This window comes from Cynoglossus semilaevis, chromosome 5 (genome assembly GCF_000523025.1).
Source record: "Cynoglossus semilaevis isolate Cse_v1.0 chromosome 5, Cse_v1.0, whole genome shotgun sequence".
Taxonomy (NCBI): domain Eukaryota; kingdom Metazoa; phylum Chordata; class Actinopteri; order Pleuronectiformes; family Cynoglossidae; genus Cynoglossus; species Cynoglossus semilaevis.
This window is the reverse complement of record NC_024311.1, coordinates 11,462,055-11,474,732: the sequence shown is the minus strand read 5'-3', so window position 1 is coordinate 11,474,732 and position 12,678 is coordinate 11,462,055. Positions and strand designations below refer to the sequence as shown.

Sequence of the window (12,678 nt, the reverse complement as noted above, 5' to 3'; positions counted from 1 at the left end):
CCTGCACCGGCGGGTCCCGTTCCTCCTGCTCCTGCTGCTGCTGCTGCTGCTGCTGTCGCTGCTGCTGCTGCTGAATCAGCGCCAAGATTTTTATTTTCATATCAATTATTTATTTGTTTGTTTTGATCATTCAAACCAGCGTCACCAGCAGACGCAGTCATAAATTACGTTGTGTATTTAGCTGCAGTGTTTAGCCACTTATTTTCTTATTTAAGGTCATTTACGTATTAACATGACACTCTTTAAGCCATGTGTTACATCACAGGCTAAAACATAATGGCGATAATAATAATAATTAATTATGAGTCTGGTTTGGTTCAAACACGTGGACGTAGCTTTGGTACGAAATCAGAAGAAAGAGAAAGAAAAATGCTGCCATTTCTCCGTGGATTCAAGATCCTGTTTGGAAAAACAATAACAAAAAACCAAAGTTCATTATAAGACTTTACAAGAATTTTTGCATAAACTGTGACCGGCTAAGACCAGATACTGGGTCTTTTTCCAGAAACGGATCAGTAGAAGGAATTAAAAAAATAAATACAAATTAGCGTTTGAAGTTTTTTGGTAGCTTTAACCAATATAATAACTAACTTTAATCCCTGTTTTGGCTATTTATTCTTATTCTGGCTAGCAGCTTATGTTTTCAGATTTTATTTAACTTTGTGTTCATGTTTAGTGAAATTAAAGATAATTTAAAACTGTTTTGCCACGTTAATTTTTTCAGCCATTTTGTTTGGTTTATTTTGCCCCAAATTTTGCAGTGAAACGATGAAACTGTCAATTGCCCGTGTCCCGTGATTATGACTCTGGTGTGAGTACAGAGGCTGTGCTTTATTGTCTGATGCTCTCCAGTGTGTGCACTGGAGGAAAACAAGGTAGAGAGATATCCCCTTCCTGTTTTTGTCACTCACAGCTGATCCCATCAAGGCCTCCTCCTCTTTTCTCATGGCCCACAGGATCTGACCAGGCCTGCTCCACTTTTTATTTTTTATTTCACTTTAACAAAAAAAAAAATCACACTGTGCTAAAATACTCACTGCTCCTTTCAGACTTTACCCCCCACACTTGAAAAACTTCGGCTTCTTCCCCCTCACCCCCTCCCCTCCCCTCTTTATCTAGCACATAAACAGCTTGTCTGCACCTAGAAATTTTTTCCCTAGACATACTTTTGAGACTGTTTATTTTTTGTCTGTTGCAGCTGGGTGTGTTATTACAGAGTGATACCATCTCTGCTCCGTGCACAGACTTCTGAAAGAGCCTTATCTCAGCCTATATCGCCCCGTTCCTCCACATGTGCTGGAATATTGACTTTTCTGCCGACATCCCAATGTGGAATTTTGTTTCGAATTCCACGCGTGTACTGAACATAGCCGCAGAAGACAGTGAGGATGTATTTTTGAGCCGGACACTTAGCCCTTTGTAGGGGGAAAATGTTTATATGTGGTACAAGCTTCTGCATTAGCAACATTCTTCCCATACACCCGGGATCTGGGCTCCAACCGTACGGTACGGTTGAATTTCGGTGCTCGCATAAAACGACAAAAAAAAAACAAAAAAAAAAACAGATCTCTCTCCCCACGTCGTTTGGGAAGGAAATTTATTTTTATTTAATTTTTTTTTTCCGACACCACAGGTGTAATGCAAACTTAAAATTGCAAAACAAAGTCATTTTCCGCTCACGTTTCACTCTGCTCACAGCCAGCGTGTGGCGATGACGTCTGTTTGAGAGTGACTCATGAGTCTACTCTTAGTGCAGCACTGCTCTTGGACGTGGGCCTAAATTGCTGCTCCAGCATTTACGCAAGTGATATGAAAGAGGGAGGGAGGGAGGGAGAGAGAGAGAGAGAGATATAGAGAGAGCAATGCTTTGACAGCAGCAGCAGCAGCAGCTCAGTTCTACCACAGGGTTGGCATTTCAGTGGGCGGAGCTGCAGTCAAGGCCACATCACCTAACTGTGTCACATAAATCACAAACATCAGACAATAAAATCTCCAACATGTTCTGGTCCAAGTGGAGCTGGTGCACAGGAGACCTGAGGTCACAGTCGGACCGACCCCCACCACACTGATCAGCTGCCAGAAAGAAAAAAAATGGCTGAACACATACGTAATTACAACTTCAATAATTTCAACATATCAATGTTACCCTTTCATAGTGTTAAGTCAAATCTCCAAAAAACAAGGGAAATATTTTTCACTACTGCATTAATACAGTAAAGTGGAGGTCTCAACCCCTGGTTTGGGGTTGGAGAGGATGACAAATACATGTTATGGTTAAAATGTTGACCATATCCATGTAGAATACTGCAGTGTACTCTATAGTAGAGCGGGCGATTGGCGATAAAAGGCGGTTGAATTTGTAAAAATGAAAAATGTGAACTGTCACTATAGTCAAGCATTAGCATTAGCATTAGCTAAACTGCGTCACATTCACAGCCAGTGGAGAAGTTCCACTGACTTGGTCAGTGTCACACTGACTTGCAGCAGCACAGCCCTGTCCAGTTCCTATGTACTCTCTGTGATTGTACACAGTACTTACACTTTTGTTTTCTTTTTTATTTCTGCAGGTACTTTTAGTTTTTGCCAAAGAGGACAGTCAGAGTAATGGCTTCTGCTGGGCATGTGAGAAGGCCAACTTTAGGTGCAACATGGCACGAACGCCCGAGTCGGCTCTTGAATGCTTCTTGGAAAAGCATCACGACCTTGTCATCATCGACCACAGACATTCCAGACACTTTGATGCTGAAGCACTGTGCCGGTAAGAGCTCCACATCACCACTGTACTTGACTTATGGTAATGGTAACGTTCAGGTCCACAACTCTCTACGTCAGGATTCATCATCAGTCACTCGTGCCTGTTCAAAGGTACTCCAATAGTACTAACTTTCTATGATTATTATTATTGGGGTTTTTTTCAAGTATTTAAAGTAAATTCCATGAACCAGATGTTCAGTTTCAACACCTTGAAGGTTCCTCCAGTTTCTCCAGTGCAGAAAGTTCAGACCTGTTTAGCCAAGGTAGAGGACGCAGCTTCCTGTCCACAGAGAGTTGAACTTACCCATTACAGGGGCAAAAAAACATTTGAATATATGATATTTTTGAATTAATTAAAAATGCCCCTAAATTGCTTCTGTATTTTTGCTTTGAATACGGCTACAAAAATAGTGGAGACAGTGAACGTTTACTGCCCCATGAAACGCTAGCACAGTCTGTAAATTCTCGTTTTTGGGGTCAATGCATTCCAAATGAACTAATAAATACCAGTTATAATAACAAATAGTTTTTTAATACAATTAGACTTTTCAGGTTGGGCAGGTTTTCAGCTGTAGCTATTTGTCACTTGTGAAAGACGAGCTCTTGGGAAACAACACGGCCGACATGTAGTTGACATACTACGTGAGACGTACATGTGCTCCAGAAGTTGAGATTATTATTTTTTTTTTTTTCCCCCAGAAACAAATTGATATGTAAACAAGTGTAGGGGGTTGTTGGTTCAGTGAAAGACAGCTGCTCTAACCATAAATCTGTAGCCAAATTACAATGACTAGGGCTAATTGGAGGTTATTATTATCGTGTTAGCAGATGGTTGGACCTGAATGTTCACTGGTACCTGGTTCCTGTGTTGGTTTGTCCGTCTACTGTGTTTCTGTGAACGCAGTTTATATTCCTTAGTCCAGTGGTTCACGACCATTTCCTGCTGCGCCCAGTTCTTATAGATAGGACTATTGTGGAGCGCCCTTCCACTGGACTCAACCTAAAACACAGTCATCCCTGTAAAACGACTGTTTTTGTTCAACAAAGAAATTTAAATTCAAGTCCAGTGTAATTTCCGGGACTTTGACACAAATACAGGAAATGAATTAAATTGATATTCATTAAACTTGCTGACAGTTCCATGCTCCTTTAGTTTATAGGTGGGGTGCACTAATACAACATAGTGAGTAAATATAAAAGAACGGGAAAAAAAAATAGGAAGTAACATTTAGAAATTGCCTGTTTGAAACTACATGTCTCACGACTATTCTTTGGTGAAGTGAAGTAATGAGAGCAGGCCAGGACAAGGTTATGTGTTTATATATGTGTATATTTTTATATATTTATTTATATATTTTATATTTATATATGTGTGTATACCTGTAAATGTATATATATTTACCCATATGTAGGTATACATGCGTGGTGCGTGTATACTCAGAATGCTTCATGTGTATGTATATATATATATATATATTTGTATAGAGTAAATATATATATATGTTAGATTATTACTGTATATAAGACCTAAGTATTTTATTTTGAGCTCTTTCCAGAGCTGGTCATGTTACAGTACATTTGGTTTAATGTGTGAGTTTGACTCTGAGTGGACACAAATGTTCTGCTCTTTCAGCGCTCACTCTCTCTCTCTCTCTCTCTCTCTCTCTCTCTCTCTCCTGCTGCAAAGTGGAGTCATGTCAATGAGAAATGAGCAGTGCCTGCCCATACCGCGCTATCTTTAGCTCGTGCTCAAACCAAAAACACATTTACAAACATTCATTTTGCCCTGCCCAGTGTGTATGTTAACCCTATTCATTTTTGGCCAATCCATATGTTTAACGTACACGCATCAGCTCAGACGGGGAACCAAAGAGGCCTTTATGACCGCTGGCTGGGGAAAACCACAGGCGGATGAGTGGCCCTGTACACAGCATTCTTTCAGAGGTCTAGGGCTGCTCGCAGAGCTCCACCACTGGACTCTGCCTGCCTGGGAGAATCGCAGCGTGTAAAACTTAAAAAAAAAATAAAAAAAATCATTGATTTGATGCCATGGTTTTTTTCCACTGGTCTGCTGGCTGGCTAAAAGACTCCCTCTGTTTACATTTAGGTCAATTAGAGCGGTGAACTCTTCAGAAAACACTGTGATAGTGGCTGTTGTGAAAAGGTAGGTGCAATTCCTGACCTTTCTCAAACGTTCTGCCATTTTTTTTTTTGTGCTTTTTTTGTTAGCCGCTACTTTGCCTTGTGCTGTTACACACTTGTTTTTGTTAGCCGTTACAGGTTAGTGGTAACTGCTAGAGTTAAAATGCACGAGTAAATAGACAGTCTGCAGACTGTCATGTGATGCAGACTGCTGATGTTGTTTAAAGGTGTATTTGTCACGTCAGTGTTGAGGTCCTTACATCTTTTTTTCTTCTTAAGGCCGGACAGGGAGGAAGCCTCTGTGATGCCCCTGATCAGTGCTGGCTTTAACAGGGTAAGAGCTGCAGACAACAGGACCTTTGAACAGACCCACAGTTCTGGATGTGTTTAAGCAGTGGTGGGCAACCGGTGGCCTGCGGGCCAGATTTGGTGCTGGGCCTTTTTTTTTTTCAAAAATGTGGAACCTCTTATAAGCCTCATGTAATTATATTTTTTCAAAATTCATCGAAAATCAGTGTAGAATTGTAAGATATCAAATTTCACATCATGGTCAGTATTAATAAAATAAATAAACCATTCAGATTAATGAAATTTGTTTGGGGGATTGTGTTGTGTGACATTTTAGTCCTTTTTTTAAATGATTTTTTTGGTTTTCCAGCCAACTGTGTAATGCCCTTAAAAAATACCCCATGTATCAATAATACTCTATAAAGTATGTAACTATTTGCACTGCAGTACACCAAACACTTCTGGTCCTTTTTTGTGTGTGTCAAGTGTGTGTAATTGGTGACGATCCCTGACTGACCGAGTGTTGCTCTGTTTCGCCCTGTGACCTGCAGAGATATGTGGAGAATGCCAATATGATGGCCTGCTACAATGAGCTGCTACAGTTGGAGCACGGTGAGGTCCGCGCACAGTTCAAACTGAGGTGAGTTGTGCCGTATCAGCGGTAAATTCCAGATTGACCATAGCTATCGAGGGAAAATGTCGCAAAAAGAACACTTGTATTGTAGTAAAAGTTTGATTCTCACCTAAAATATTCAGTTTGATATAATGGACTGGAATGTTTACTTGTTGGGCAAGAGGAGAGAAAAAAAGTTTTTTAATAATATATCAATATAACAACAAGAGACAAAAGCCGGACTGTGTCTGTCTGTCCTTCTCAGTTGAGTCAAGCTCAGAAAGCTCAATAACACGATATGGCCTTGGGAATTTTTTTTTTTTTTATCATCAGGGATCCAATCCGAGCATCATTGATTTTCGGCTCAAAGATCAAGTACATTCAGCAGCAACCTTAACTCTTACTTTTTCCTCTTGTCTGCTAAACACAGTTTCATATGAATGATCAAACTGCAGAGTGTCTTTTTCCTCTTGTCTGCTAAACAAAATTTCATATGAATGATCAAACTGCAGAGTTTGGAATCCAGGTTTATTATTTTTTAATAAAAGGTCAAATAGATTCTGAGTTTAATTTGTGTCACTTGTTCTGCTATTTTCGTCTCCAGGGCTGGGAATGCTATTTTGACGGCTCTGGAACAAAGCCAGGAGGCCATAGAAATCACCTCTGAAGATCAAGTCATTCAAGTGGGTTTCTAATTGACCTCAGTGATAACAGATACTTGCTGACAGCCCCCCCACATACATCCCCCTTCTCCTCTGTCTCTCCCTTCATGCTTTAAAAAGTGCTTCTTCATGTCTTGTGACACCAGATCTCGGCAGCAACAGTTTCAGATTCTGCCTTTGTTGAATGGCTTCTTTTGTTCACATCTAAGTGATGGAGCCTGTTTTATCATGTAAAAATGAAAATGTCTAATCGTGATCATAATATATACTGGATGTAAATATATATGTCTATATGTATTTATATATGTATATATGTGTATGTATGTATATACAGTATGTGTATGTATTTACAGTCTATATGTATATTTATATATGTATTGTTATATATTCATCTATAACAGTTTTCTCTTGCGTCTGATCTTCTCTTCCACAGTATGTGAATCCAGCCTATGCTTCCATAATGGGATACCAACCAGGCGAGCTAATAGGGAAGGAAATTATAGAAGTGCCTAAAAGTGAGAAGAATAAGCCTGATCTCCTTGAAACAATTAACTCCTGCATACGGAAAGGAAAGGTGAGCTTTAAATAAACTGTGGGAGTGTGTGTTTGTAGCTTAAATGAACAGAAACAAAGTGTCTTGAGGACAAACGTGGGAGCCCACACCTAGTGTCAAGAGACGTCTGGCCAGATTACAACCTTTGACCTGGGCTTCACAACACAAAGACCCAGCTGCACTAAAGGAACTGCAGTGCAAAACAGTATTACGGTTCTGGGCAAGTTTGGGGCTGCATTTTAACAAACAAAAAAATGGCTTTGGAAACAATTAGATTATTTTCTATTTTGTTAGTTTTATGATATTTTGTACTAAAACTTTCTCTGTAAACGTAGTTCATCCTAATGGTGAATGGAAATCGAATAACTGACTTGTCAGTAGTGTAATTTATTGCCTGCCTAACTGGAAATGGCTGGTAGTTATTTCAGAAATGTTGTCTACAACATACTTTCATGGAAATGACAATTCATCCAACCATTGTTCCTGGTAACGCGTCATAATGACTTCTGCCTTTGTGCGTGCACACGTGCCATCGACACTCATGTGTGCTGTAACCTGCTCCACCAGCCGGCCCGCAGCTCTGTTTCATGTGAATAAGAACAGCAGTTGATGGCTGCTCTCTAATCTTACTACACAGAGATTGAAGGTCAGCCTCAGTCAGGCTAACAGCAGGATGGGCCGTTTTAAGTTGCCACTGCTGCCAGTAGGTGGGAGAACATGAAATGGGTGTTCAGGAGTTCAGGAGTGTCGCTCTGGTTGTTGCTCTCCAACATTCACTGCGTCGCCACGGTTACCATCGTAGATACTGAGGTAGTGGGACATGATTTAAAAAATAGAGGCACTGTTGTAGCTAACGTTAGCTCTGGTGTCTGTATTAGGACTAATGTAGCTAACGTTAGCTCTGGTGTCTGTACCAGGGCTGTTGTAGCTAACGTTAGCTTTGGTTACTGTAGTAGGACTGCTGTAGCTTATGTTAGCCGGCATAAGAACAATAAGGGGCCTAACGCCACCTACAGGGCTGGAGCCTGTGCATCAGTATTAACAATGTAGGAAAAATTTGGAAACTGAGATGGTTGTGATTTAATGTGTTATTTTTCAACACGTCGTTTTTTTAGTTAATTAATAAAATTTAATCTGTTAAAGTCCCAGCCTGAATAAAAATGTTACCTGTCAATAATTTTTCCATCAAATGAGCCAGGTGTTTTTTGTTTTTTTTTTGTTCTACTTCCTCTCGTGTGGCTCTGGTGTGTCGTGCTCTAGGAGTGGCAGGGGATTTATTATGCCAAAAAGAAGAATGGAGACAGCATTCAACAAAATGTGAAGATCACACCTGTAATTGGACAGGGAGGGTGAGTGACAGAAAAAATGCAATTGTACTCTATCATTAGCATAACCAGATACCTTATGGTACTGAATGGTAATTGTTGTACTTCAACTGGTGACCTCATACTGCGTTTTCATTTGCAGAAAAATTAGACACTATGTGTCTATCAACAGGCCTTTAAACGATAATAATAAGGTGGGATGAGTTTTTTTTCTTTTGTGTGGCTGACAGGAAGATTCAATTTTACTTATGTCATTGTTATTTTTTCCTTTATTTCCTTACAGACTGATAAATCCACGGAGCGCGTGCAGGCAGAGTCTCAAACAGGTACGATCCACCTGAAAATCAACATTTCTTGGAATTCTGCAGAACAAAGGTAGAATGTAAAATTCCGGGATTGAAACCAGTGACTTTCTCACTGTAAGGCAAGAGCGCTAACCACTCCCACACCCTATAGACCAGGCATGCTCCAACCAACCAAGAGCACATAGTTTGACCAATCAGCTGTCTGAAGACTGAGAGCAGTTGATTAAACCTGTCAACTCAGGTGTGCAACAAAAACCTGCAGCCACAGCGTTCCTTCGTATAGACTCAATGACAAAAAAAATAGTTTGGTGACAGGTGTGACATGCAGCAGATTAGCAGGATTACTAATCCTGTGTGTACATTCATGATGAGAAAAGTATGTTCCATCCCAGTGTGAGGTGTGAGACTTAGCGACCTGAGCCTCGTGTGTGTCATCAGGGACAACAACATTCGGCTCCAGTGTTACATGGATAATACACAGCAGAGTTCCATTAGCTGCCGTCTTACCCCAGGGTGCAGACTTTAACCTGCTCAGACGTAGACGGGGCAGATCAGAGTTAAAGGAAGGTTAGATCATGTTTGGTCGAGATAGAAAAACCCCAAAACAACGTAGTGTTTTTGTTTTTGTTTTTTAATTTTTAATTGTTAGATATTTCTGAGATACTATTTAATAATTCATTCAGCTTTTAGCATTGTGGCTAACCTTTAGCTCTAGTAAAAGGCCTTGGTGTAGTGGTGTAATCAAAACTTGAATTAGTCAGACCAGCATTTCATGAGGGTCCATTAAGATTTTGAGCTGCATCTAATGATCAGAAACCAAGTAAACATTACAAGGCTGATGATCAGAAACCAAGTAAACATTACAACCGTGTCAGGCTGCCGACTGTCTCTCACACAAACACGGCCAGTTTGTCACAGGACCTTCACTTGGAACCTTAAACACAAACCCGTATGTTTAAGAAAAATGGGTTCATTGATAACGTAAATAATCATTTAAATCCAGCCGTGAGAATCTGGTGTTTGACTGAAGTAAATGTCATTTAATTTACTGTTGGAAATACAGCTGTTACTGTGGAAAAGAAATGTTCAAACGCTCTTGTCAGTCCTTCAAGTACAGCGGACAGATCTCCTTACAAAAAATGAAATAATCTCTTTCTAAATCTGTCCGTGGATTTGAATTACAGCTGTGAAAGCATTCAGTGTTGTCCCAGAGAAAGATTCTTCTTTTTGTGGGCAAGACATTTGATATAGATGTGTTCAGTTGAATTTCTATATTTCCGCTTGTTAAATAGGGCTGAGGACTCACTGTAGAGTTTCATTTTATTATATTCTTAACCTCATAAGAAAACACAGGTTAAAAAGCTAAAGTTACGGGCTGTTCCAGGCATGGGCAAACTACGGTCCAGGGCCTAGATGCGGCCCGTTCAGCCTTTTAATCCGTCCCGCCAAAACTTGTCCAGATTTATATGATCATGATACTTCTGCCTTTTCCCTGCAATGCCTCCGTTTCCCCAATAGATGGTGTAGAAAAGGCTTAGAGCCTTTTAGCATTTTAGCCTTTATGCATGACTTGACATGTCATTTATCACTGTCCAATTTTAGGACCTGCAAGTCAAAAAGTTTTGCTCACACCCGGGCTGGACAGACAGACTTACAGAAATGGACTCAGGCCGTTTGAGGCCAAAATCCTTGGAGTCCTCCGGGCCAAGGATGTTTGGCCCGTGGTCGTCGTTAGCCTTGTCATTAGCTGAACTGTGTTTGTTTGTTTTTCATGTTGTTGATTTGAGGTGTGTTTTCTCTCTCTCTCTCTCTCTCTCTCCAGACATCCAGTCCTGTAAGGTTGTTGACCGCAGGAAAGGCTCTCTGGATGTCAGGTCCACGACATCTCGGGGGAGCGATGGTGAGAACCAAAGGCTGTTGGTTGATGGAAATTCTGGTTGTTTCTTAGCAGCTTGTGAACATCTAGTGTGTTTGCAATAGGTGTTGATTGGACGAATGTTGTTGTTGTTGTTGTTGTTGTTTTTAGGGGTTTCCCAGCGCAGGCACTCCTCCATGGCCAGAATCCACTCCATGACTATTGAAGCCCCCATCACCAAGGTGGGTTCACTCACCTCCCCTCCTCCAGCCCTCGTCATCATTTTACAATTTCATGCTAATGATACAGGGATTATTTATCAGAAGCTGATGAAGCTTTTTGAAAATATCACATTTCATGCACAAGACAGGAAAAAGATGCCGGACTAGAACGACAAGCTGTGTCTACGGTTTATATAGTCTGCAGCCCAGATAGTCAGAAACAGAGACAGTCCCTCGGTCCCTCGGGGACGGGTCATATGATACACTGCTGTTCCTCTCGTATCATTTGACTGTGCAGCTGATCCCTGAAGGCATCGCTCTCTCCAGAATAAAGGCGCTGGCAAAACTACGTACACAGTAAAGATTGGTGTTAAAAACAATGAAACAGAACACAGTGTGTTTTTTTGTTTTTTTTAAAGTCTGCCCACCTCACAATAGGTGTTGGAAACGATCTGACCCACATACTGGGACAGGACTGTGTTTGGGTTTGATCCCAATTATGATTGAACTGTTGGTTAGTTATTTTTAGATCCAGTAGAGTAGAAGAGTGTGAGGTGGAATATAACTACACTGGCATAGACTGAATTGTTGTGTTAATGTTTAAATCACACAACACAACAGAGGCCAAACACCATGAGGTGAAGACCAGTCTTCACCTCAAAAGACACCATCTGGGTTCAACGGTCTAGTGGCCCATTGGTAGAACTGAAGAAAAATATTTTTTTTTAATTCTTCAGCTATCGGTTGTGGTTGTTGACACAAACTCTAGAATGTTATGTGCAAAAAAATTATAATAAAAAAGAATTCAGGGAGGAGTCCCAGATAAGATATGTAAATGCAGAACATGGGCTAAAATACACATACATATATATAAATATATATATTTAGATATTTAGATATAATATATGTAAATAAATATATACATACTATATATATATATTTATATAAATATTTAAATATACAGCATATTCATTTATATACAGGATATATATTTCGATGTATGTTGGCTAGGTGGTTGAAGCTAAATATTTTACTCCATCCTTTCTCGGTCTGGTGATGGAAGTGTGTTCACCTGTGTCTGTATTTGTATGATGGGGGTGGGGGTGGAGGAGAGTGCCTCGCCTGTACATGACAGAGCAGGAGAGAGTCGTAAAAATGCTTGTGTCATGTTACACTTTTGCTGAGCACGAAAAGAGAGAGAGTGAGACACAGTCACTGGTAGGAGAACGTCAGTGAAGAACAGCTGTCCAACAATTTAAAAACGTCCAATCAGAACCACTCATTTTGAATATTTGTTTAAAAGTACAATTGTCACTAACTTTCAATAACCACTGTTTGTTCTTCAGGTCATCAACATCATCAATGCAGCTCAGGAGAGCAGCCCCATGCCCGTAGCAGAAGCCTTAGATCGGGTACTGGAGATCCTGAGGACCACAGAGCTCTACTCCCCACAGCTGGGCACCAAGGATGAAGACCCCCACACGAATGACCTTGTGGGAGGGCTAATGACTGTAAGCACACACTAAGATGCTAGCTGCATAAACCTTCCGGTATTTGGACTCGGATGTAGACCAGTGGTGTCCAACCCAGTGACTCAGGGGTCCAGAATTAAAAACACACTCTACATCGTGGGCCAAACAGGATTGAGTTTTAATGAACAGCCTTCTGCTGACTGTGCAGTTAAAGCTGCAAAATCAAAATGCATTATGGGAGATGAAGTCTAGGTACGTACAGAGTTTTTAATGCAGGTGACCAATCAACAGGCCCCGGCCGAGCTGCTGCCGTGGCGTAGGTTTACAGCGGGATGTCGTTGGTCAGGATCTACTTTTTGAGGATTCCTATTTTCATATTTAGTTGCAACAAAAGACAGAATGTCAAGTTGGCAGTCTTGGCATCAACTCCAAAGGAAGTGTTAGATTGTCCTTTGTGCTCCTGTAGTGCTGGAGAGGAAAGCCCACCC

The 12,678-nt window shown here is 40.7% G+C and overlaps 1 protein-coding gene across 1 annotated transcript in view; it reads left to right on the top strand.

Annotated features, from left to right (window-relative positions):
- pde8a (phosphodiesterase 8A) overlaps nt 1-12,678 on the top strand; it is a 43,535-nt gene that overhangs the window by 22,478 nt on the left and 8,379 nt on the right. Inside the window, exons 3-14 of the mRNA XM_017032654.2 lie at nt 2,568-2,758; nt 4,862-4,918; nt 5,176-5,230; nt 5,736-5,824; nt 6,402-6,480; nt 6,893-7,033; nt 8,273-8,361; nt 8,480-8,531; nt 8,621-8,663; nt 10,465-10,542; nt 10,669-10,739; nt 12,065-12,229. Coding sequence (XP_016888143.1) covers nt 2,568-2,758; nt 4,862-4,918; nt 5,176-5,230; nt 5,736-5,824; nt 6,402-6,480; nt 6,893-7,033; nt 8,273-8,361; nt 8,480-8,531; nt 8,621-8,663; nt 10,465-10,542; nt 10,669-10,739; nt 12,065-12,229 — 1,110 coding nt within the window. The remainder of the gene's footprint in view (nt 1-2,567; nt 2,759-4,861; nt 4,919-5,175; nt 5,231-5,735; nt 5,825-6,401; nt 6,481-6,892; nt 7,034-8,272; nt 8,362-8,479; nt 8,532-8,620; nt 8,664-10,464; nt 10,543-10,668; nt 10,740-12,064; nt 12,230-12,678) is intronic.